Source organism: Scomber scombrus, chromosome 3 (assembly GCF_963691925.1).
Source record: "Scomber scombrus chromosome 3, fScoSco1.1, whole genome shotgun sequence".
Taxonomy (NCBI): Eukaryota; Metazoa; Chordata; class Actinopteri; order Scombriformes; family Scombridae; genus Scomber; species Scomber scombrus.
Window position 1 is genome coordinate 9,214,759 of NC_084972.1, and position 21,653 is coordinate 9,236,411.

General features: G+C 40.2%; 1 protein-coding gene and 6 non-coding genes across 8 annotated transcripts; 2 read left to right on the forward strand and 5 right to left on the reverse strand.

The window, feature by feature from the left end:
* The first annotated feature begins 86 nt into the window (after positions 1-86).
* LOC133977443 (store-operated calcium entry regulator STIMATE-like) lies at positions 87-21,295 on the forward strand. Of its 2 annotated transcripts, XM_062415615.1 has the most exons (10): positions 87-1,049; positions 3,305-3,353; positions 3,457-3,552; positions 3,768-3,889; positions 4,169-4,281; positions 7,063-7,140; positions 7,416-7,559; positions 13,303-13,410; positions 17,101-17,224; positions 20,585-21,295. In XM_062415615.1, exons 1-10 carry the CDS (start codon positions 827-829, stop codon positions 20,695-20,697), a joined length of 1,170 nt encoding a protein of 389 aa, XP_062271599.1. In that variant the 5' UTR covers positions 87-826; the 3' UTR covers positions 20,698-21,295. The 2 variants fall into 2 exon arrangements, with proteins under 2 accessions (XP_062271599.1, XP_062271598.1); XM_062415614.1 differs by lacking the exons at positions 87-1,049; positions 3,305-3,353; positions 3,457-3,552; ... (3 more) ...; positions 7,416-7,559; positions 13,303-13,410 and adding an exon at positions 16,622-16,946.
* On the reverse strand, positions 6,385-6,456 carry trnae-cuc (transfer RNA glutamic acid (anticodon CUC)). Its single transcript has one exon. It is a non-coding gene; the product is annotated as a tRNA-Glu (tRNA).
* Positions 9,023-9,094, reverse strand: trnae-cuc (transfer RNA glutamic acid (anticodon CUC)). The gene has a single exon. It is a non-coding gene; the product is annotated as a tRNA-Glu (tRNA).
* Positions 11,097-11,168, reverse strand: trnae-cuc (transfer RNA glutamic acid (anticodon CUC)). The gene has a single exon. It is a non-coding gene; the product is annotated as a tRNA-Glu (tRNA).
* Positions 12,805-12,877, forward strand: trnar-acg (transfer RNA arginine (anticodon ACG)). Its single transcript has one exon. It is a non-coding gene; the product is annotated as a tRNA-Arg (tRNA).
* trnae-cuc (transfer RNA glutamic acid (anticodon CUC)) lies at positions 15,192-15,263 on the reverse strand. Its single transcript has one exon. It is a non-coding gene; the product is annotated as a tRNA-Glu (tRNA).
* Positions 19,172-19,243, reverse strand: trnae-cuc (transfer RNA glutamic acid (anticodon CUC)). Its single transcript has one exon. It is a non-coding gene; the product is annotated as a tRNA-Glu (tRNA).
* Positions 21,296-21,653: the final 358 nt, after the last annotated feature.

Consider the following 21,653-nt stretch of genomic DNA (forward strand, 5'->3'; position numbering starts at 1 on the left):
ACGTCTGTCAACATGAATGGGCACTGCTCTGTGCAGGGAAGCAGCTGGGTATGAGAGCGAGCCGTGACCTGCAAAATTATTCCTCACATTCACTTAGAAAGATAGAGACGAGCTTTTTTTTTTTTTTTTTTTTTTTAAATTTTCAATTACAGGCGTTTAAGTCAGGAGCAACCTGTGTACGCGCTGTTTGAATGTCTTGAACAGTGTTAGCTCACCGTTAGCTTAATATGACTGAGGAGTTAGCTAGCTCTGCAGCTAGGTAGGTAACGCTACTGATAGCAGCATCTCAGCCTCTGCTTTTTCCACTACACACCGCTACTTTTTCGGCTTCAATATACCTCAGACCGGTTAACCCGCACTGTACAACTGATTTAAAATAGATTTCAACACAGCTTTTGTATGTTTGAGTAGCTACGTGTTTGTTTAGCTGGTGTGTCAGTCAGTATAACGTTAGCTGGTGGATTACAAGACAGGAAATGTTTTCTCTGGCACACGGACCTTTTAAACCAGCCATCGATTATTAATGCTGTAGATCGGTCAAAGTCTGTCTAGGAGTTAGTTGGAGCGACGAGGTGCGTCATTTAAACTTCTCGTTACTTCTCTAATGACACAAACAGAGATGGTTTTGTGGATGTCTGAAGCAGGAGAATGAGTGGGAGCCTGCCAGTGAGAGGATGCCACCGTCTTTCACAGAAGATTACGCCGCATAACATATCGATTAGCTGACCAACATCTGCTGGGGAGGACTGGGAAGCCCACAGCCGGTGCATGCGATATACAACTGCCCTCGGCTTTATCAGCAAGTCTTGTCCAGCTTTTCAGTCCAATGGTTGTGAATGGGGTCAACATGCTGTCCCAGCTCGGAGACGTGGCACTGGCGGGTCCGGGAGGAGCAGGGCTGCCCGCCGTGTCCTTCACCAACACATCGGCGTCCTCCAGCCCGACCTCAGCTACTGATACCCGGGGGTGCGAGAATGGCGCCTTGATGGATTCGTTTGGGATTTTCCTGCAAGGACTTCTGGCCATGGTGGCTTTCAGCACGCTGATGTGTAAGTACGGCCCAGAAGCCTGCTGTGTGTCAGATATCTGACACCAGCTGCTGATGTAGCCAGGCAATTATCCAATAGCATCACTCTGTTAATCAAATGTGATATTGATCACAGCTGGAAGGCTCCCACCACAATCTGTAACAGAGATAGAAGAACAGTAGGAAGATAGAAAGGCTGTGTTCACTTTTTCTTGAAAACTACAGCAAGCAAGAGCTTCCACTTTATCTGAACTCTGCACCAGGTGACTTTCCCATTGAAGTAACTAGTTGTTGTTGTTGTAATAAAAGCTGTTTACTCTGACTCTTAACACACTACACAACACAACACACTAAGGTCCATGGAAGGGGCAAAGGCAGGGACATGTTAGTTGAGGCTTGTCGGTGGTTCAAACCATACAACATTTATCACAGTGGATGTTTCGACTTGTCATAACAGGCAAATCAGACGTGGAACTTTTAACATTACTTTATATATAACAGCAAGTAAACTTTCACAATAGCGTGACTCTGGAACTGCAATTGTGGCCATCAACAGTGTCATTAATTACACCTGAGCTTTTCCTGCTAGGGCATGAATAAGGTGACTGTGATAAGGACACAGTGCTGTGGTTCACACATATTAAACTAAACACACTGCAGCTTGTTTACAGAAGAATCACTTCTCTTTACCAAGCCTTATCCAGGCAGTATTACATGTGAATTTTTACAACATAATAACAGTACACAAACCTGCTTGTACAAACTGTGTACTAAATTTAGTCTATTAATTTCACCTGTCAATCATCTGCACAGGTTTTTTTCTGACTCTGACTAGTGTGGCAGGTTTAGATAGACAGTGAATTGTTGGAATAGGAAGAAAAAACACAAGAAGAGGAAGAGGAGTAGGCCATGGTTCCATTCAGTCAGAGTCTGGCACATCACTGACAGCTGTGTGACCTAATGAGAGCGTCCTCAGTTTTGTGTGTCCCAGCAGAGCGCAGCGTCGCAGGCAGCGGTGAGGAATGTTCAGCACTTTAGAGCTCTTTTGCTTAAGGCAGCTCCCTGAGCAGAAGAAGGAGTTGGCCCAGTCCTCCGCCTGCGTCCACATAAAACATCACACCCAGCTGCATGCTAGGTCTGTTAAGTCTGAAGTCACATTTGTGCCCAGAGCAGAAAATGAGGTCACCGCTCACAGTATAACATGAGAGGACAAAACGCCTTTATTAAATGTTTGGCCAGCGCCACAGTGTTTAATTTAGCTTTGAGAAGTGAGATAGTTTGATGGAGAAGGTTAAATGTGCAGCTTATGTATCACATCGCATGTTATAGTAAATCAGTGATGCTTTAACGCTACCCGGTCATCATACAGCTCCTTGCATAAGAGTTAAAAGACGAGGGTAGCGGGTGGGGGGGATGTCATGGAAAACAAGTCACTATTGTGAAGAACAGCAGGAGCTTTATTTGTGTTGGATATTTCACTGTGTTCAGTGATGAGCTTTCTTGCATAAAACCCCTCAGACTTCTTTACACACAGGGATTAATTAAAGTGAGGACTTCTTTAAGGGCCATAACATAGACACCCCAGAGTAGCAATTGCATTGATACATATTATACAGTAGCTGCAGTATTTATTACACACACTGGCTTATTGTAGATGACCTCTGTGAACAGTTTTTATTTATTTTTAGTTTGTGTCTGAATACACAGCTTAATACCTACCACTTTATCATTACTTTTTAAAGTTTGTGTCTGTGACTTTTTTATTACAACAACAAACATTGAGGAATTTAAAGCCTGATTCACTTCTCCACGTATACCAATGTTGAAATAAACATTTCCCTGTTTGCGGTGAGATGAAAATAAGCATATCAGATTTATCATTTCACAGCTGCTGCACGTGATATTAAGTGATTTAGGTGCTGGTCTGGTCTACTAGTTCTGCTTCCTCTGTGACCAACAACATATTGCCCTTGCATGCATCCACAAGCCATGCACACATAAATTTAACCTATCTCACTTCAAGTCAAATATCTACTGTTAAGTTTCATGTTAGCTAGATGTGTGACTTCTTAATGTGACACTGGGCAGCCTATTTCTGTGATGATTTAACTTCTCAAAAATCAGACGACAAACTTCACAGCTCACAGGAGGGTTGTAACACGGCCAAATGAAAACCAGAGAGATTCTGTTTGATTGATTCTGTGTGTGCCTCTGTATTTTGATGTGTGATCTGTAGTAAAATCCCACTATCTTTGTGGCACACTCTTTCCTGCACAGTGAAGCGCTTCAGGGAGCCCAAACATGAGAGGAGACCCTGGAGAATCTGGTAAGTGAGCTGAGCCAGCTGAAATTCGTTTTCTTTGCGACGACATCAAATGAATCCCGCTGGAGCGCTTCAGAAGCACATCACTTGTCCCGTCTCTCCGCAGGTTCCTGGACACCTCAAAACAGGCAATTGGGATGCTGTTTATTCACTTTGCTAATGTCTACCTGTCAGATCTCACAGAGGAGGATCCCTGCTCACTGTGAGTCATTCCTGCTTATCACTGTTGTTCTTAAATCTCCCTGATTCTGCACATTTCATATACATTGCCATGAAATTGTTTTGACATAAAGATTATTAAAACTCATAGACATGACGTGTCCATGAGGCTGTCTAGGAAGAAAGCTTTGCCTGTTTGACCAGTGTTCACATGCTACTTCCTCTAATAAACTAAGCACACTTTACTATCTCTCTTAGATACCTCATTAACTTCCTATTGGATGCGTCTCTGGGCATGTTGCTGATCTATGCCGGAGTGAGAGCCGTCAGCGCTATTGTCGAATGGAGGCAGTGGGACTCTCTTCGTTTTGGAGAATACGGTGAGGACCATGCATTGGTGTGTGAGTGGTAAAGTGGGAGCTCCAGCACATTCCTATAATGCCTGCAATGCCCAAAGGAGGGCAGTAGCTGCCCTTGGTACCGCAGTGATGCAGTGTCATTTCTTACAGTGTCAGTGCTTTTCTCGTGTCCCCTTCACAGTGTGTGTATCACTGAAGCAATGAAATCTAATGATGGTCTGTGCTCCACAATTGAATACCTCAGCAGATTTTTTTTGACAGTAATCTCTTTGTCTCTCTTTTCCTGCCCTTTGTGTTTAGGAGAACCAGTGCAGTGCACAGCATGGTTGGGCCAGTGTATCCTCTACATCCTCATCATGATGTTTGAGAAAGTCCTTATCATGCTGGTCCTCCTCATCCCCCAGTGGAAGAAGGTCAGTAATTATTTGGAAAGAAAGCCAGTGAAATTAGCTCCATTAACGTAGCATTAAAGCTTTTCAAGTCGAGACAAATTCTCAATATTTAAAAAGGCAGCAGTAAGCTATTATTAACCTGCTTGTTGACCCTGTCAGATAGGCTAAACACTGTTATTTTCACGCAGCAGCCCAGCCTCTCATTGACTGTGCAGCTCTGTCAGCTGTCATCACTTGTTTTTTTGTTTTCTGCATTTGAAAATACATTACAGGTGTTTTGTTAGTTTACCAAAGATAGATAGGCAAGTGCACAGGATTGTAGCCTGCTGTTCTGAAATGAAAACAGTGCGTGCTAATTAATTTAGATTTGTACAGAGAAGGAGGAGAAATGGCAAGAGTGATCAGAAAAACTAAACTGCACCCACATTCAACTTTAAGAGGTAGACTGCTGAAACATTGGTTCAATATGTCAAACCTGTCCCAGAGTTGAGCCAATTTAAGCCCTTTTCACACATGCACTTGCAACCCTGAACTTTTCCAGACATTACCAGGAGGAGTTGTATTTGTGAATGCAAATTTCCAAATCAGTGGGACTGTACATTAAACAGACTTTATTTTGCCAGCTTCCTAGTATAAAGTCTGTGTAATGTCCAGTTGAGACCCTGTGTGAACACAGCAGTGAATTCTCCAGAGCGTTCACAGCGACTTTACTAGCACTACTAGTGCTGGATAAATGCAGCAGGTCAGCCATCATTTTGACTGGGCCTGAACGCCATGAAGCCAGCACTTATGCGTGAGAGGACTTCCTGTGATTCTCGTAAAATAAAAGCCATTTCATTTCTGATGGAAATCTCAAAAACACTGAATTACAACCACAGCGTACTTGTTGTGTCATGTGTCACATCCTGCTTTCTGCACCCCTCGCCCAAACCAAACAGATTAGTCCAGTAGGTGAGATTATGTCTGACACGGACAATCTCCTGCTCTGTGCTACATGTGTGAAAGGGCAACTCCAGAAAAATGTCCGGACCTGATATTTTGGACATTGCCTGGAGTTCATATGAAAATGGCTGGTGCTTGATGTTTTTTAAGCTTATACTTATGCTCATTTAGGTCTGTGACAGGTGCTTCTGCATTGTGGGCTATAGAGCAGACATTATGAGGTGTTCTCTGACTGGGAGTGGAACCCAGGACGCCGCAGTGAGAGTGCAGAATCCTAATCACTAGACCACCAGGGATGACTGTTAAACTGTTAAAGACCTATAAGTTATGCTCTATCAAATACACTGTGCTGCAGTACTTGTTACTTGTATGCAAATTTGAAGTTTTGTTTGTGGATCCTGCAGAAATAGTAAATTAATTTCTACTCACACATGAATGATGAGGCAGCTCTTCATTGTGTTTAAGCACAGGGCTGCATGGTTTGTCTACACCGTTAGTTAACATGGTGTGGACATGGTGTAAAAAAAAAAAACATTTTTGTGATACTAAAAGTTATGATTTAGTACAAACGTATTCAGCAAACCCAGTAATCATTCCTCATGAGATTTCTCACAGAAAACTGGAGTCCTCTAGGTCAAAATATATCTGTTAAAGTCTAAATTTGAAGCCCAGAACAGTTCTTAAAGTCTTACTGAAATAGACAAAATAACATATTTCCTGGGCTGGAATTGATCCCAGGCTGAACCCCAGCCACTAGACCACTTGGGAAGAATGTTAAAAGTATCTTGCGTGGGATCTGGGCAGCCCTCGACTGTAGTTACTTAACTGTAAATACAGATGTTATATGCATATTGGGATCCTGCATGAATGGTTAATCATTTTTTGCACAGATGATTAGTGATTTGGTTGTCCCTTTTATATGCTTTGATATACAATCCTAAGCGGAAAGAAAAAACACATCTTGCAGGGCTTGTCTACAGTATTGGTTAACACGGCAGAGCTCAGTTTTAAATCAAGCCCAGACCAGAATGATCAGTCATGATTAAGTATTTTAGCAAATCCCACAAGTTTCTCTAATTTCTCACAATGAAATTGGTTCTTGTGTGCAAGTTAAAATGTATCATGTATAATCTAAGCTCCAACACAGTTTGTTATCTAGGGAAAGAAACCAAAAAACAGGTGTTCCCTGACCGGGAATCGAACCCGGGCCGCGGCGGTGAGAGCGCCGAATCCTAACCACTAGACCACCAGGGAGGTGTGTATGTTTTGAAGAGTTGAGTTGCGTGTACTCACAGGCTTGAGACAGACAGCAGCAAAGATTGCGGTTTAGGTATCACATACTGACTCAATACTAAACTAACTAATACTAACTGGAATTTTTTTGATTGTTATGTCTTTAGAGCAACTTTAGGGTTAATAGAAATGTCATTTTAGGTAGGTTTAGCAAGGAAAAGATTCCAAGTTCAGATGTATATATTCTGCTGGGTTTACAGATCATCAAACTGATCAAATTGAAACATTTATCAGACAGTTTCTTAAAGCTAGTTTGGATTCATGAGAGTCAGAAGAACAGGAAAGAGCTCAGCGAGAGTCAAAATGCCCTTAGTAAAACACGTCAATCAGAATAAACTTTTTTCTCAATCCCTTCAACAAATCAGTTCAGCAGATGATGTTTGGTAGCTTTCAGCAGACTCCAGAATGTGGCGTGTGCTGCAGTGGGTTATCCTTCCATGAAAATCTGTTGTGGTTTTGCTCCTTCCAGTCTTTAAACTTTCTAATTAAAGGAAAGGTGTGCTGTCTGTGTTGCTCTGTAGGTTCATGTCTGTGCTTGTGTGTGTCGTATGCGTTTGTGTGTCGCAGCTGGCTCTCCTCAACCCCATAAAGAATCCTGACCTGGAATTGGCCATCGTCATGCTCATCGTTCCATTCTTCATCAACGTAAGTCAACTGTTCCTGTGTGTTTGCACTCTGAGTTTGCAGTTCTTTCTACACGATACAGTTTTATAAAAACGTATCTAAATGTCTTTGACTCTTTGTTAGTGAGGTTCCATTATGATTTTCCTGTTTGTTTATATATTTGCTGTTGTCCTATATGTGTGTGTGAGTGTAAAGAAATCTGCCCTGTTTTGGTTAATAATGTGAAAACTACAGCTGTTAATGTCCCATAGAGGAAAAACCTCATTAACTGCAGTTTATTCTGCTTTTCCCCTCAGGCCCTCATGTTCTGGGTAGTTGATAATTTTCTAATGAAGAAGCACAGGACAAAAGCAAAGCTGGAGGAGAGAGAGGAGGACTCGAGGGGGAACAGCAAGGTGCGCTACAGACGAGCTCTGTCTCATGACGACTCAGAGTCAGAGGTAAGTCTCACTGGAATGATACAACTGTTGGACACAGGCTAAGAAAAGAGGGGGAGGAAATAGCTACTCACTGTCAGTATTTTTTATTTTATTTTTTTAAACATATAAAGTCAAAGTTGACCTGCAATCAACACTAGAGTTGACAGTACTGATGGGCACCCTCACACTGAGTAGGAACTTGTCCTAGAGCTAGATCATTGCTCCCAGTTACTCTATAAGCCTATAAAGCAGATCACATGAAGTCATGACACAGGTCTGCCCCGAGCATGTATGTAAAACCACCTGTGACATGCCTTCATCACAAACGGTGATCACTGTTGCTTTGTGTCACTGTAGTTTGTGTAATACTGTGCTGTTGTTATTTTACTTGAATTTGTCAATATTGGGATCCCCGTGGAACTGCTACGAGAAAACCCACTCTGTCGTATATGCTGCACACTCAAATGGGATTTGCAATTAGTTTACCCTACAAGGTGCTGCCTTGGCACCTTAGAACAATCTTTCCATTCACTGCCCTATCAGGAGGTTGCTACTGCCCCCTCCCACTATAAGACCCCAGCACTAGCGTTGCTCATCTTTATTTGAAACTCTGCAACAATAACTGGGGTCAGCTGGGCTTGTGGTTAGCGTTCAGCAGCAGTCCAACAGCTGAGCAATGCCTGTCTTAGGGTCTCGCACCAGTCTGTAAAAAGGCCAAAAAAAGCTGGCCACTTATCAAAACCTCAGTCTGCTCTAGGCAATGTCCCCCTAGACAGTGTACCAGGCACTGAATTAGACATAACCAATAGTCATTATCCCTGAAATAGGACTGTTCAAAGGTCTAAGTGGAAGACCAAAAAGGCGGCGTAACAGATATCCTCCACTGAGACACCTCTGAAAAGTGCAATAGAGGATGCAATGCGCCCTGTGACCCACCAGGAGGGCCAGTTCACCTCCTCATGACTTCTATTCAGTTAATCACATTACAAATTTAGTGAGCAATCAGTCAGAGGGGGACTCCAAACCTAACTTCAATAGCAGATGAATAACCTCCCTTAAAAAGGCACCGTGCATTCCGCATAACAGTCAAGCGTGCACACCGGGCACAGAGTGAGAAGGTGCTCCTCCTCCCTGTCGGTGTGAAGAAAAGGGAACAAAGCCCTCAGGCGGATGACACATTCTTAGAGGGCTACGCAGGTACTCATTCAACTGGACTTACATTAATATAACTACTATATTTTCACTCACACAGGATTTTTAAATGTTAGGATCAAAAATATATATATCTTGCTGGTTTGGCCAGTGGAGCTCAGTTTTTAAATTGTGAGATTAGACAGCCAGAATTAGGGTTCAAACACAGAACACAGGCCTTGATTTTTCACAGCAGCAAGTTTTTTTTGTAAACATTTACAGTATATATTCAGCCATATAAGTCTGAGCCTGCTACGGTTTGTGAAATATGTACAGTAGACATAAAACAGGTGTTCCCTGACCGGGAATCGAACCCGGGCCGCGGCGGTGAGAGCGCCGAATCCTAACCACTAGACCACCAGGGATATGTGTCTGGGCACGTCAAGTCAAGTCAAGTCAAAATGTATTATAGTCCATTATCACACATTGTGATTGGGCAGTACATAATAACAATTAAGAATGGGACAAATCTTAGTAATATTTTGCAAGTGGGAATATGCAGTCTCTGTAATATCGGAATCCAATCAAAATCAAATAAAACAGATTTCTAATACAAGTGCTTTGTGAGATTGCGGAACCAGCTAAATTCAGAATGAGATCATTTAATCTGTTTTGACCAAAAACTATTGTTTTAGTTTTCTCAGTAATTAAAAGGAGAAAGTAAGATGACTCTTGGAGAAAAGATTCAGACACACATTACACTAATCATAGAGGTAATTATTATCTGTAGCAGTGGTGGGCTGAGAATTGGGAAATGGTCCTTAACAAAGTTAAAAGGAATAGGATCAAGTAAAGAAGTAGTGCGCTTGGGGTAAAAATACCAATTTAGAGAGTGTTTCAAGGGGACATTATTTCAAAATGGGTAAGCTTACAAGAAGAAGTCTGTTCAGATGCAATTGCCCCATCCTGCATGGGAATTGAGAGCGAGGAGGATATGTTTTTCTGATTTTAACGTTAGTGGTGAAGAATTCTATAAAGTGGCTGAAAGGGGACAGTTTACATGTGAGTTTAGTAACTGTGTCAAAAAAAAACTTTGGGTTATTTTTATTATTTTTAATCAGGTCATAAAAATGAGCCGTTGTAGCAGTATGAAGAGCACATTTATATTCAAGCATGCTATCATACTACGCAAGCTGAAAAGTATCTTGCATGGTTATTCTCAGCAGTGAGTGATTGAAATTGTCAGTGAACTTGTTAAGGCAACAGGGCTGGTCTATGGTGGTTACAGCAGTCTTGAGTTGCTCTGCAAGTTTATGAATGGTAGGTGAGTCAGTACAATCGGTAGTGTTGGTGTCAGAATGGCTACTACAAAGCCTAGACCGTGTATCCTTAAAAGTAAAGAAACTTGATCTGAAAGGAGAGGTAGATGTGGTGAGATCTGAGAAAAAGAGACTACATATGAAGGCATTTTCTCTTGAATCTCCAGACCGTCGCTGGTTCACAGAGGACTTACTGTCTCTAGTAGTAGTATTGGTCTATAGAAGCACTACTTGGGTCATCATGGGACTATAAATGTGATAATAATTGTTATCATGAACAGGACAGTAGATCATGGTCGTCACTGAGGAGCAGTACTTCCCATTCAAGCAATAGAGGTGAACAAAACGGTGGAAGTACATCATCACATTTATTAAATTACACCTTTTATCATACTAACGGGCTTCAATGGCTAGTTTGTCTTCATCATAGTGAAAAGAAAATGTTTTGACTATCTTCATTAGTCTTCTTTTTACTCTGATAAGGACACAGGCTGTTGAAACATTAGACTTATTGCACAGCAAAGGCTGTAACTTTCAGGTTAAATGAAGTACTTTAAAGCTATTACTACACCTTTGTGACTAACACTGCTTTCGATGACCTTTATTTGCAGAATAGCTGTATGATATTTGGTAGTTTATGGTGGATTCATGTTGTAGTTGTCATGTAGTATACTCAATTCCAGATTGATGGTATGGCACCACTGGCACCAATTAAATGTAATGCTTAGTCTTCTGACGTAATTTTTTCCTCATACATATTTGGCTTTGAAGTAGGCCTTTTTTATTTGTCATGATCAAAAGACACACTTTGCAGGTTTGGTTTGTGGTGGAGCTCAGTTTTAAGTGGAGCAGTATAAAGGAGGCCCTATACACAGACATGTATATATGCAGCTGGTGTTTATAAACTATTACTGTTAGCAAAACTTTAAATGTTTAAAATATTAAATTGTGAGATTAGAAAGCCAGAATTAGGGACAAACACTTAAGGAAACAAGCCTTGATTTCTCACAGCAATCTGTGTTTTGTCATCATGGACTGCATGTATGCAGCCCTTGAAGTGTGAGCCAACTACAGTGTTTGCAATATGTACAGCAGACATAAAAAGGTGTTCCCTGACCGGGAATCGAACCCGGGCCGCGGCGGTGAGAGCGCCGAATCCTAACCACTAGACCACCAGGGAGATGACTATCTGTCCGTAATAATCATTACTCTGTTGGAGTACCACCAACTACAAGTGTGTTGTGATAATTATTTAATAAAGCTGAGATTCAATGCTTTATAGTACACAACAGAACACTCAAAATAAAACAAAAGTGGCTCATTCTGTGTGTAACCAACATACAGAATTGTTTCACCATTTTCTATTTCACAGAAGGAAATGTATTTCAGATTAGTTTTTACTCCAATCTGAGAAAAAAAAGATTATTTGATTCCTTACTCACCCAAGCAGCCAGCTTCAGCCAGATATTTTCTCATATCAGTTCAAGCTTATTTATATCTAGGAGAAGAAACAACCTAGAAACTCTACAATGGCATACACTAGAGCCTGGATTTGACTCTGTTGATCTGAAAGGTATATGGTGTGGAGATGAAATGGTTTGTTATGTTTTATTTCTTGCATTGGGAGTCACTGTAAATGTGACTTGAATAGCTTTAAAGTCGCTTTTATTGAAATATGTTGATAATAGTAATTTGTAAAGCCCATCTCAAAAGAGTGGAATTTATCAAATTGAATATAACTAAAAGGAGTAAACTGCAATTTAATAACAAAAAGTCAGATAGTCTTCAAGGAGGGTATTATAATAGAAACAATAGTTAGTAGGTTAAAAAAAAAAACAAAGATTTAAAAAGAATCAGTCATCACCTACATGTAAGAGTCTGCAGCAGCTGGTAAAAAGTCTCTTCAATAGGTGCAAGTGACATTGATTTATAACTCAAATATGCTCTTAAACAAACCTTGTTTTTTAGTTGCTGATCTGAGTTTTCTGAGTGAAGTTCAGCACAATGGGCAAGTGACACAATGGATAACATGTCTGTCAACAGATCAGAGGATTGTAGGTTAGACTCCAGCTGGCTCGTTGGCATCTTTTGAAATATTTGTAACCATCCATTGACTTATTCCCATCAACTGACACAGATTTAACTTGCATCACTGTGTTGGCCTGAAATGGATATATCGGACACAAGCTAAGCACTGCCCATGACCACATAGTCCTAAATTGTTTTACTTGGAAGACTATAGAGCTTTTAAATGATTGCCATAATCAAAGCCAAATATAACTTTTAGTCCTGTCCCTGCAGACAAAAGTAGAGTGAATCCCTTTCCTAAGGGTTAACAAATGTACAGCACAAAGTGGCCTTCAAGTCATATTCCCCCACTAATTTAATGTTTCACTTTCAAACATCAATTCAGTATCAGTGAGAGAAGTGGAAACACACATAACATTTTAATGTTTCTAAATGAAACCATAGTTACGTGTTGTTTTGTCTTTATTTCTGAAATCAGGTCTGGCTACAAAAGTATTTGAGCAACACTGTTCAGCCTGTTAGAAGCAGAAGTTGTATTTCTATCAGCGGGCCACACATTTCTACGTTTTTAGGTCACAAAATGAAATGTAAATCTGCTTTTCATGGCATTTAACATCTGAATAGTCAAAGCAGTGCACACGTAAGCCAGCTTGGTGGTTAGTTTCACGTCCTGCTAGCATGCTGCAGCTGGATGCAGACAGCTTTCAGCAGAGTGCTGAGTGGTGGGGGATGGGCAAAGCTTAACCACCATACACGTATTGGCTTCAGCAGGAGCAGACTCTCACAGCGGGCCAGTGGCGCAATGGATAACGCGTCTGACTACGGATCAGAAGATTCTAGGTTCGACTCCTGGCTGGCTCGTCTACTTTTCTACTCTCTACTGGTTTCATCAGGGAATGATTGTGATGTCTTTCTATATGAAATGCAGCATTAGCTGATGCTAATTATTGAGTAAAAAATGCACTCTCACTACCAAGAATGTGTCTTGGTTAGAGGAAACAGTTGAAGACAAGTTAGTTTCAGCGTTACCTCATACAAAGAGACTATATAACACATCCTATGGACGTTGGTCTGCATATTTAGTTTATTTAGAGTATTATTTTGTTTAAAAAAATTTAACAACAACCTAAGCAACCAAGACTATGGAATGGATGGCTGTTGTGTGATGAGCTGACATGTAAAGGTGGGGCAGTTGTTTATGTCAGTATACCCTTGTTGTCAATGTTATGTGAGCCTGCCTCCCACTCAGCTATTTATAAGTTTCACTGTCTCTTTTTTTTTTTTAGATTCTTTTCTCAGCAGACGATGAAATGGATGAGTCAGATGAAGACGACGTACGGCGACTCACTGGTCTGAAGATGGTGAAGAAGAAGAAACTTCGCATGGGGATCCCTGTTTGACCTGCGTGCCTCGATAAAGTGCTACGATCGAATTTCCTCCGGCTGCCGTTCACCTCACAGGCCCGCATACAACCCCTCTTTAGGAGCTGACATGATCTTTTTAAACATAGGATTCCCTTTGATCACAGAATAATATACTGTAACTGAAGTCCCTTTACTTGTTGACTCCTGGAGAACTCCTCAGACACTGAACTGTGTCTAACCTTAATTTAACTCGCTGGGAGATTTTTTTTGCTAGTTAACCAGGTACTTTGGATCACTGTTGCATTATGTCATGGCACTCCTCGGTGAGTGTTGTGTTTAAAGACGCTTTGGGAAAAAAGAATCCCCACAATGTATGGACATCATGTTGTTAAATCCTTTATGTAAGTATAATAGGAAAACGGTAACACTGGTTGATTCCTGTCTGGACTTCATTGGCGTTGTGTCTGGTATTGTGATGCAGTGATCCAGGATCAGGTTGTGTGGACGAATCTCAATGGCAACAAAAGAACCAAACCATCATGCAAACTTTTCATGGAGTTGGTTACATTTGTTACTTTAACATGTCCTCTGAAGTGATTGTATTCCTGGTGTAGATTCCATGTAAACTTTGTCCTTTGTTTTCGCATATAAACGCACCACCAAGGCCTGTGATGTGTGTTTGAGTGTATGTGTGTGAGGGGCGTGCACAGTTGGACACACCTCAAATTTAGAGGAGCGTTACGTCAGACTGCTTGAATCACTGTATTGATGCGACTCTTAACAGTTTCCAGCAGAGTTACACACTTTACTACTGTATATCTTGTATGTAATGTTACTGATGTCAGAGGTAGCACATTAATGCTTGCAGCAACCTTCCATTTTTATCTTCTGACAGAGTCCTCTCACCTGTTCAACCTGTAGGGCTGCAAGGACCACCACTGCAACATCCTTGTAATATCAGCTCAGCCAGTGTCTGTCTATATGCACAAGACTGCAGTCTCTCCATTTGTCTGACCGTTTTAACTGATGTCCTCCGACTTTTTTTGTCTTTGAATGTCTCTTGTCTTACTTTAAGTTGTTGGGATTTTTTTATACAAGTTTTGAGTGTTATTTTCGGGCCAAAAAAGGTGACTATGCTTGCTCCAAAAGTGTTCTTTATTCCTTCACTCCGAGATATGGGAACCATTTCTTGCACAATTTCCCATTTATCACAGCTTTTATCTTTCCTTTGGTGTTTGTGTACATTTTTTGTTACAATAATGTGCCTGAGTGAAGTTACCAGCAGGTGTTTTGTTTGTTGTTGTTTTTTTTTTTGTAGCAGGCTCTGATGTTAAGAATGTGACATGCATAGACCTCTAAACTGTTAAGTGACTGTGGACCAGACAGTCGGGAAAAAGTGTGTGTGCGCGCGCGTGTTTACAGTACACTTGTTATGTACTGGTGTATGACAGATGTGTGTATGTGCATGTGTGACTGCTGGTCCTCTTTAAAGTAAAGGGAGAGTGACATAAACTGTTACTGTGATGAGTTTGGTACTGGCAATGATTTCATTATGACGTTTTTGGCATGTAGGCACAAGAAATAAATTTAAAGGGGGAAAGAACAGCATCATGCAGCAGTTACTGTAACTCTCAGTTCAAGCAGGACAAAGAGGGCTTTTAGTATCTTGCGAAGTGGAATGACTAGATTTAAAAAGTCAACTGATGGAGGTAAATTATCATTACAAACTACTTTCTAATAAAGGATGTGATACACTATTCTGAGTGTTGGCAATTTTCTTTCCATTGGAGAGATATGTGTTAAGAAAAGTGTTCCCTGACCGGGAATCGAACCCGGGCCGCGGCGGTGAGAGCGCCGAATCCTAACCACTAGACCACCAGGGAAGTTGGCTTTTGGGGCAGCTACGTCAGAAAATAAACAAACGAGCCGCTGTTTTCGATTGGTAGAAAGCTAATACGAGTAAAAAGACTGACGCGCATCGCTTATTTCTTACCACTAGAGGTGATGTGTGGACAGACCAGACTTGGAAAGAGGTGCAGCTGATATCAGAGCCGCTCGAAATACAGTCATGATTGTGTGCCCAGAAATAGACCCGGTGTTAAACTTATAGATTCTTGCAAATAATACACACTTAGCTTCAGGAGTCATCCCTCAGAAGTTCTGAGAACTACATGACATCCTGACTCGTCAGCTTCAGCTAAGTACAGATTTTCACTCTGCGCAGTCACAATAACTCCTACCTGACATAAGCGCGTCATCTTTGGTTTATGTTGTTTTGTCACTCATCCTCAATAACACTAAGTGTCCTGAACACAAAAGCCACCAGTGGACGTCAAAGCACACACTATATCTTAAATTATTTGTTAGGGAGTTGAGACAGGTATTTAGGATCAAGTGTCACTAAGTGTACCATTTTAAAGTAATGATTCAGTTTGTCTTTCCGTCATCACATAGTTAATACTTCAATTTCATGTTTTGTGACTGCTCAGTATTTCCTTTCCTACTTGCGTATTTTATCTTAAAATACACCTTGACGTCACAAGAATCCCCTAAATGAGAGGAAAACATGTACTAACAAACAAAACATACATTATAAAGTCACACTAGAAAACTGAAATTATATCTATCAACAATAAAATTACAATTACAGGGAATTTTTAGAAGTATGATCTTTCAGATTATAATAACTAATCTTTACTGCAGAGTAGTTGTTTTTCATATCAATTTAAACTTAAATCTCTACATCTTCGCTTTAGACCTTCCAATGCAAGAAATAATGTGTATAAATGATAATAAATATATATTTGTGTTTGTGAAGCACCTTCTTATTATTGTTGGAGTAGATGTAAAGGTTTCATTGTTATGTACATGATCTTATAGTTGTGTCAGCTAATGATAGGGGGTTTCTTACATGCGCCCACATTTTACCTACAGCCAGCTTGTTGCCTGTTATTCATGTTGGCATAAATTGCTATCCTGTGACTCAAACAGGAAACATGACAGTTGGGCAGTTTTCCTAGCTTAGCTTCTTGGGTCATCCCTCATTTTTTTTGGCCCATGTGTTAAGTGTTTAGAAATGTTTTTTTTTACAGCACTCATAAATACATCTCTGCATGCTTAAATCAAGTTTTAACAATGCACAGACATAGCCCCACCCAATGGAGTTGCATGGAGGTGTGTCAGGGTGGTGGACCCAGCCTCAATTCTTTTTTGACAGGAGCAAGTGCCACATCCCATCCCAACATTTAATCTGCGCCAGGGGAGGAGGAGGTATCTGACCACTTGTGTTGTGTCCTGAATTATCAGCTGTTGGTCCTGTAAGCATATCGTAAAAGACTGGAGACCCATTCCAGCTCTACCATCCCTTACGTCACACCTAATAATACACCCTGACAGGCACAGAGGGTAGGGGGTCTGACTGACTCATTGGGTCTGGACCAGGACTATATATAATGTTAGGCTTGCTGGAAAACAAAGACACACACCAGAATAACAACCAGAGAAACTTTCACACTGGATAGGCTGTCTGTGGAATCAACACACTATCTTAAATCAACATGTCACAGGTAAGTTACATCAGGTCAAATGTTTGTTTGTTTTTAAATCGTTTACAGAAAATGGACACAATGCCTCAGGTTTGATGACAGAAATAAACATTACATACCTTTATTTTCCTTCCCTTTACCATTAACATATATACTTTCCCTTTCTTTCTTAAAGCCGGGTGAGGTGAAGAAGAAGAAGCGTCCACCAATGAAGGAGGAGGACCTGAAAGGAGCTCGCAGTAAACTGGGTCTGAAGGGCGAGGTCAAGAGTAAGACCTATGAGGTCATGGTGGAGTGTGGTGAGTAAAAGCATTTTACTGAGCGATGAACTCAAAACAAGTGATGTAACACATCCCAGATGTTCACATCGGTAAAGTTTTTTTTTTGTTGCAACGTTAAATGTAGAGAATTTCTTTGTTTCATTCCTGCTTGGCCTGTAGACTTCAAATTTGCTTAAATGTAGCTTAAACATAACTTAAGTAGGACAGGACCTGGTTGTCATAGAGTAATGTGATATGGTGTATGTGTCACTGTTTCAGAATGCTATGTGGACATGTTGAGGTATAGCTCGTCTGTGTATGATATCAGAATCAGTTCTGATCATTATCTGTTTTTCAAAAGTATCAGTTTTGTAACACATAAGTGGCAACACTTTTAATCGTCTTATAAATCTGTGTAATTCCTCTTCTATTCTGCCATCACCCACTCTATGTGAAAACATCTGTGCAAATTGTATTGACAAAATTTCAGCCATTAGGTCTGCACCTTCTCCTTCTACCTTTACCTTTTGATTATACTGTGCCTACTGTTTGCCCAGCTGTCTTTGAGCAGTTCCAGTCTATGTCACTCTGAATTATCTAAGGTAGTTCACAAATTAAGACCTTCACAATACCTCCTAGACAGCATTCCCCCCAGACTGCTAAAAGATGTTTTCAACACTGCTCACCATTGTGAGCTTGATAAATACCTCTCTTACCTCAGGCTGTGTTCCAACTGTTTTTAAACATGCTTTAGTGCAACCCCTTCTTAAGAAGCACAATCTAGATCCTTCTGTTCTCTCTAACTTTAGGCCAATTTCTAAGCTCCCATTTTTGTCCAAAGTTTTAGAGAAAGTAGCTTTCAAGCAACTAAAACTGCATTGATTTTAAAGGCATTCCTGAAGAGTTCCAGTCTGGTTTTACATTTTTTTTAACTGCTTACTCTGGGAACTCTGCTGTGTTTGTTGTATGGTTTCAGTCATATCTATCAGAGAGGACCTTTTCCACCCATCTAGGCCAATACTCATGAGCAGCTGCCCCACTAGGTTGTGGGGTCCCCAAGGCTCCATTTTAGGCCCTGTTCTCTTTTCTATATGCTGCCTCTGGAATCCATTTTTGGAAAATACAACATTGCCTTCCATTGTTTTGCAGATGATTTACAAATCTATCTGCCAATAGATTTCCCAAATCATCATATTTGGGAAATCTGAACTTCTGGATGGCATTGACAGTGCTCTTCTTCTTTCTTTCACATAAGACTTCTTGCAAAGGTTAAGGTCTATCTTACTATGAATTTGAGAGGGTCATTCATATGTTCATTACTTCACATTTGCATTATTGTAATTCCCTCTATTTTGGTGTTGATCAGTCGTCTCTTCGTCGCCTGCAGCTGGTCCAGAATGCAGCAGTACGTCTCCTGTCTGGGAATAGACGACATGATCACATCATGCCAGTTCTGGCCTCTCTACACTGGCTTCTTGTCAGCTTCAGAATCCAGTTCAAGATACTTGTTTTTAAAGCTCTTAACGGACTGGCACCACCCTATTTATCTGAGTTGTTGCACAGTCATGCTCCAGTCAGAGCACTGAGATCAACCTAACAGATGCTTCTGCATGCTACTAGGTCGAGGCTCAAAACCAGAGGTGACAGAGCCTTTGTAGTGGCTGTTCAAAACAGCCACTACAAAGTGGCTGTGGAACAGCCTACCTTACAATATCAAACTGCTCAGACCCTTGAACGTTTTAAATCAATGCTTAATACTAACCTCTTTGCATTGGCTTTTAATCCTAGTTGAGTTTGACATCCTGCATTTTATTGTGTAACCATCTTTGCTTTTATCTATTGTGTTTTTTTATAGTTTATCATACTCATAATTGTTCTTTTAATTTATCTTGTGTCTTCAGCTTGAACAGCACTTTGGTCAACTGAGGTTGTTTTAACTGTGCTATACAAATAAACTTTGAATTGACGTCAGTGTAAAAAAATATGTTCCCTGACCGGGAATCGAACCCGGGCCGCGGCGGTGAGAGCGCCGAATCCTAACCACTAGACCACCAGGGAAGGATGCGTTTGCTTGCGTCACACTTAATTTTTAAAACTGGCACCATAGGAAAGTGAAATAACTTCAAATGATACGATCAACGGCGTATCAGCTGCCGAACTTAGCTGAGCTATTCTTACTGCTTTTTTTTTAACTTGCTATCAGCCTGCCTTGTTTTCCATGGACAGAGCTAAGGTGTTATGAACTAAATGTTGTTATTCTCTCTGTGGTGAATGTAGCTATGTTAAGTACATTTACTCAAGTAAATTAAGCTACTGTACATTTGTACATACTGTTGTGAGGTAGCCCCACCTGTAGTTTACCGGAGAAGCCTACTTTCACTTTTGCCATTGCTCATTTCACACGTAGGCTACAAGTTACAAGTGGATTATTTAACAGATTTCTATTTTACATACAGAACAAACTTAATGGCCATGTTATAATTTATGACACATTGATAGTATGCCTAAAGTAAAACACGAAAATGCTGCTACAAATGAATGAATCAGTACAGTAGCTATAGTAACTCCCATAACACCAACTGAGGATATTCTTTTGGGTTTACTTTTGATAATTTAGGTACATTTTGCCTATAAAAAATGTTTTAACTTAATTATTACTTTCAAGACATGTTCTAAGATATATCAAAATAATATTATAAAATTACATTACATTTAATTATTTACATTAAATAAATAAATTGCCTGGTTAAAATCCTTAAAATTACATCTCCTCTTCCTCATTGAAAAAAACCCAGAAAACCAAAAACCAAATATGAGGTGTTAGGACTGCGATCATGGACAATATACAGTAAAATAGTGCACAGTGTTTTGGCTTTGTGTACATATTCTACATTCTGATGCAGTATTCTACGTTAAAATTAGTTTAGACATCAGCCTGTTGTTTAATTGTAACTATGCCCATTAGGATTTTATGTTGCACTAATGCCTATTATGGGTTTTTTCCAAATTTAGTTGGAAATACTGCAAACATTTTCGCTGCATTTTCCACTCACAATACAACTTCAAGCGAGTTCTTGTCCGTATTACAATATTTTATCCTTACTTAATGAATTTCTTGCTCATTTCTAAAACACTGACTAATCTGCAGCTACCGTAATACATTTGCTCCTGCTTGTGGTGACTGACCCTATCCACACACACTCCTACTGCACTTGCATAACTCTCACCCACTGTTTGACAAGAGAAAAAGCCTGTCCTCATGCTCAACAAGGACTTATTTGCTCTCACATACGTCCTATAAGGACAGCCAGCTGGAAGCTTTATGACTTGTTGAAGATGAGCAGTCGCCTAATTTAAGCATCTGTATTTCTTACAGTATATATCTGTTTCTCTGTTCAGAACGTATGGGCAAAGTGGCTCCGTCTGTTTTCAGCAATGTGAGGGCGGGGACAGAGACGAGCCTGGAGAAGCCTGCTGCCAAAGCTCCTGGAGCCAGTGTGTTCGGCAAATAGATATACACTGCGGCCTAAACCCAACAGCATTGATGAAACACACACTGTAGTCTTTAAGTTTGTGAGTCTCTGGTGTTGATTAATATGGACCCTTTCATGCATGAATTATTACAACCTCAGTCAGGATTTGTGTTTTTTTTTCACTCTTATATTACTTTATAATAACATAAATCAACTGATTTACACCCAAAAAAGTGACTGCAGATGAAGTGGTAGTGTATGGGATGACACACTAGTGTCCACTGTGGTGGCTGAAGTGAAACTCTGCCATCAAAATCCATGAATATATAAGAAATCAGCTTTAGAATATCTTTCCACTGTAGTGACCACTATCGTAAAAGGGTTAATGACATTAAAAAAGGTAAAGGTTAGTGCTTGTAGTCTGTGTTGACTTTGCTACGTATGTAAACAGATACTGTACTTTGAGCAGTGCATCAGCCTTGGAGGATGGCTTTGGTTTGGATAAATGTGGATTGTAAATTGGTTGTGATTTTTTTTGTGATCAGTTTTGACTAAAGTTGTTAAAATATTTGCTTATTTGTCCATTTATTTACGTGACCAATTTTCCTGATTAAAATGTTTTCCTCTGTATAGAGAACTAATGGGGTTTTTTTTATTTGTTGGTAGTAAAGTATAACACAATGTTATTTATGGAGTGATTTGAGAGCTTGAAATGAACACTTTGCAAATGCAGATGAACAGTAACTGTGGCAGATAACCTATTCAAATGAACTTCAAAGTGCCAAGCTATGTGTGCAAGATCATCTGTTCATATATATGAAAATATACAATTCCATTAACATTTTTGCATTAAAACAGATGCATTAATGAGAAGTTAACTGAGATTAAGGCTGTATTACCAACCAGGCAAAGTGAGCAACTGCCCAAAGACTCTGTGTTGCAAGTAGTTTGTGGTAATTAAGTTAATTTCAAATTCATTTATAAATTATGTATAC

What these genes read in the sequence shown, in the direction of transcription:
- LOC133977443 (XM_062415615.1), top strand. Translation starts at nt 827, where the DNA reads ATGGTTGTGAATGGGGTCAACATGCTGTCCCAGCTCGGAGACGTGGCA. An exon ending in AGGAGACCCTGGAGAATCTG is followed by an intron (nt 3,354 to 3,456) that starts GTAAGTGAGCTG and finishes GTCTCTCCGCAG; the next exon opens with GTTCCTGGACACCTCAAAAC. An exon ending in TCGTTCCATTCTTCATCAAC is followed by an intron (nt 7,141 to 7,415) that starts GTAAGTCAACTG and finishes TTTTCCCCTCAG; the next exon opens with GCCCTCATGTTCTGGGTAGT.